This window comes from Impatiens glandulifera, chromosome 4, assembly GCF_907164915.1.
Source record: "Impatiens glandulifera chromosome 4, dImpGla2.1, whole genome shotgun sequence".
NCBI classification, from domain to species: domain Eukaryota; kingdom Viridiplantae; phylum Streptophyta; class Magnoliopsida; order Ericales; family Balsaminaceae; genus Impatiens; species Impatiens glandulifera.
Window position 1 is genome coordinate 57,008,307 of NC_061865.1, and position 1,931 is coordinate 57,010,237.

The 1,931-nt window shown below is 30.9% G+C and overlaps 1 protein-coding gene across 1 annotated transcript; it reads right to left on the minus strand.

Moving 5' to 3' along the window:
* Positions 1–285: 285 nt before the first annotated feature.
* LOC124935502 (NAC domain-containing protein 83-like) lies at positions 286–979 on the minus strand. The gene is made up of 2 exons (XM_047475933.1): positions 739–979; positions 286–662 (listed from the first exon to the last, which is right to left on the minus strand). Exons 1-2 carry the CDS (start codon positions 977–979, stop codon positions 286–288), a joined length of 618 nt encoding a protein of 205 aa, XP_047331889.1.
* Between the last annotated feature and the right edge of the window lie 952 nt (positions 980–1,931).

Here is a 1,931-nt window from a genome sequence, read left to right on the forward strand (position 1 = left end):
AAATAAAATTTTCAATCAAATTATGAACCAACCTTATTTTGATTTTGATGAAAATAAAAGATATTGTTCACCATTAAACAAGAATGATTTGTGAGACTTAAAATAATACTTTTACAAGATTTTATCCTTAGTAACTTCAACTTCATTATTTCTTCACATAAAAGAGTAACATTACATTTAACACCATGTTTTTTTTCAAACAAGAAAATAAAGGTAAATAAATAAACTCAATAACAATAGCTTTCTTTCCTTTCCCTTCTCTGTTGATGATCGTCGGGCTCATGTTTAGTAGGTATTTTCCGGCACAGTTCCATTCGAATCAAGTTCCGGCGCCGGCGCCGGCGCTGCCTCCACCGCTATCTTCTTCCTGTAATTCTTCTTCAAAAAGATTTTGCACAAAACCCAATTCTCCAATGGGAAATCAGCTAGGCGATATTCGTCCATGAACCACTCAGTCTTGGAACCGTTGGGAGATTTCCCAACGTAAAAGACATGAGTTTTCTTCATACCCACAATCCGAAATTGATTAGAAAAGACATCGATTTGCTCTTCGACTCCGGTTGCTTTCCAGAAGCCGTTACCGGCGGCCATGTTTGACCTGTTTGAATTTGAGTAGTTGGGTTCATGTTTGCTGAAGAAATACCTCTTCTTCTCGGGATCACCTGCCGGAAAATAAATTAATCGCCGGAGATTGCAGATTGAAACAACAGAACAAGTTAATTAGAGAAATGTATATACCTGGTAGAAGCCAGGGATCGAATTGGCAGACGTTGATTTCGGGTATAAAGTAAGGGGGTAATGGGAAAGACACGACCTTTCTGTAGAGGTAATGAAGAACGAGTTCTTCATCGGTTGGGTGAAAACGAAAACCAGGTTCAGAAATGAGACCGCCATTGTTGAGAAGACAATCCATTTTCAGAACAGATGAAGAGAAAGAAAGAAGAAGGGTTGGGAGATCATAGTGAGCATGGGAGTTCATATTTATAGTGTTTTTTTGGAAGCAAGGAAGACCGTAAACGGAAAAAAGCCCTTTTGAGTAAACAATACTCAAACCTCTTCTCTTTTCCGGAATTTATTAATAAACATAAAAACACTTGTCAATGTTCTTGTTTTTGTTCTTTTTGATAATCCCTAAAAAAAAAATATACTTTAACTCATGATTCGTTCTGAGATTTTGAAGAAATGTTTTTTTTTTAATATAATGACATTGATAAAAAAAAAGAGAGTAAAGGCAATTTTAATTTTTTAATTAATGAATTAAATAATGTGATCGATAAATGGGGATAAATGGGGAGTGCAGTCTTAAAATCAAATACAATTCATATTTAAAATGTTTTAAGTTAAATGATTCATGATTATAGGAGAGTTGATTCTTAACTTATAATTGACCATTTATAAAAATATCGAATTTTAAGTGATTAATGAATTATGTATTTATAAAAAAAAGAATTGGCCTACTTAAGGATGTATAAACTTGATTATATGTTGGGTAACGTATTTATATTATTTTTTTATTTTCATTTTTTTTTATGTAATATTTGTCGTTAATATTAAACGATTTTTATCATTTGTAATATAAATGTACAAATTCAAAATAAATAAATAAAATATTAATTTAAATCTTTAATGACATTTTGAATAACTTTATTTTGATTTTGAGGAAGAAAAATATTTAGTTAGTCTTTAAATAAGAATGAACTAGATTTGTACATATTTGAGTTTAAAAAAAAAACAGCTTAGCGCTATTTCATTAGAAATCTCAAAAGTGGGAAAGGGTCAAAATCAAAATTAGACGATCTCTATATTTGATTTAAATATGATAAACAACGACCCTAGAGTATCTGATTGGAAATAACAAACAAACAAAGATTACAGTAAAAAATAACAAAAGCATACAAGACCTACAGTTTTAAAATTCTAATTCTGTTGTG

Coding starts and splice junctions, on each gene's coding strand:
- LOC124935502 (XM_047475933.1), bottom strand. CDS start 979: ATGAACTCCCATGCTCACTATGATCTCCCAACCCTTCTTCTTTCTTTC. Junction 663..738: donor CGATCCCTGGCTTCTACCAG/GTATATACATTT, acceptor ATTTTCCGGCAG/GTGATCCCGAGAAGAAGAGG.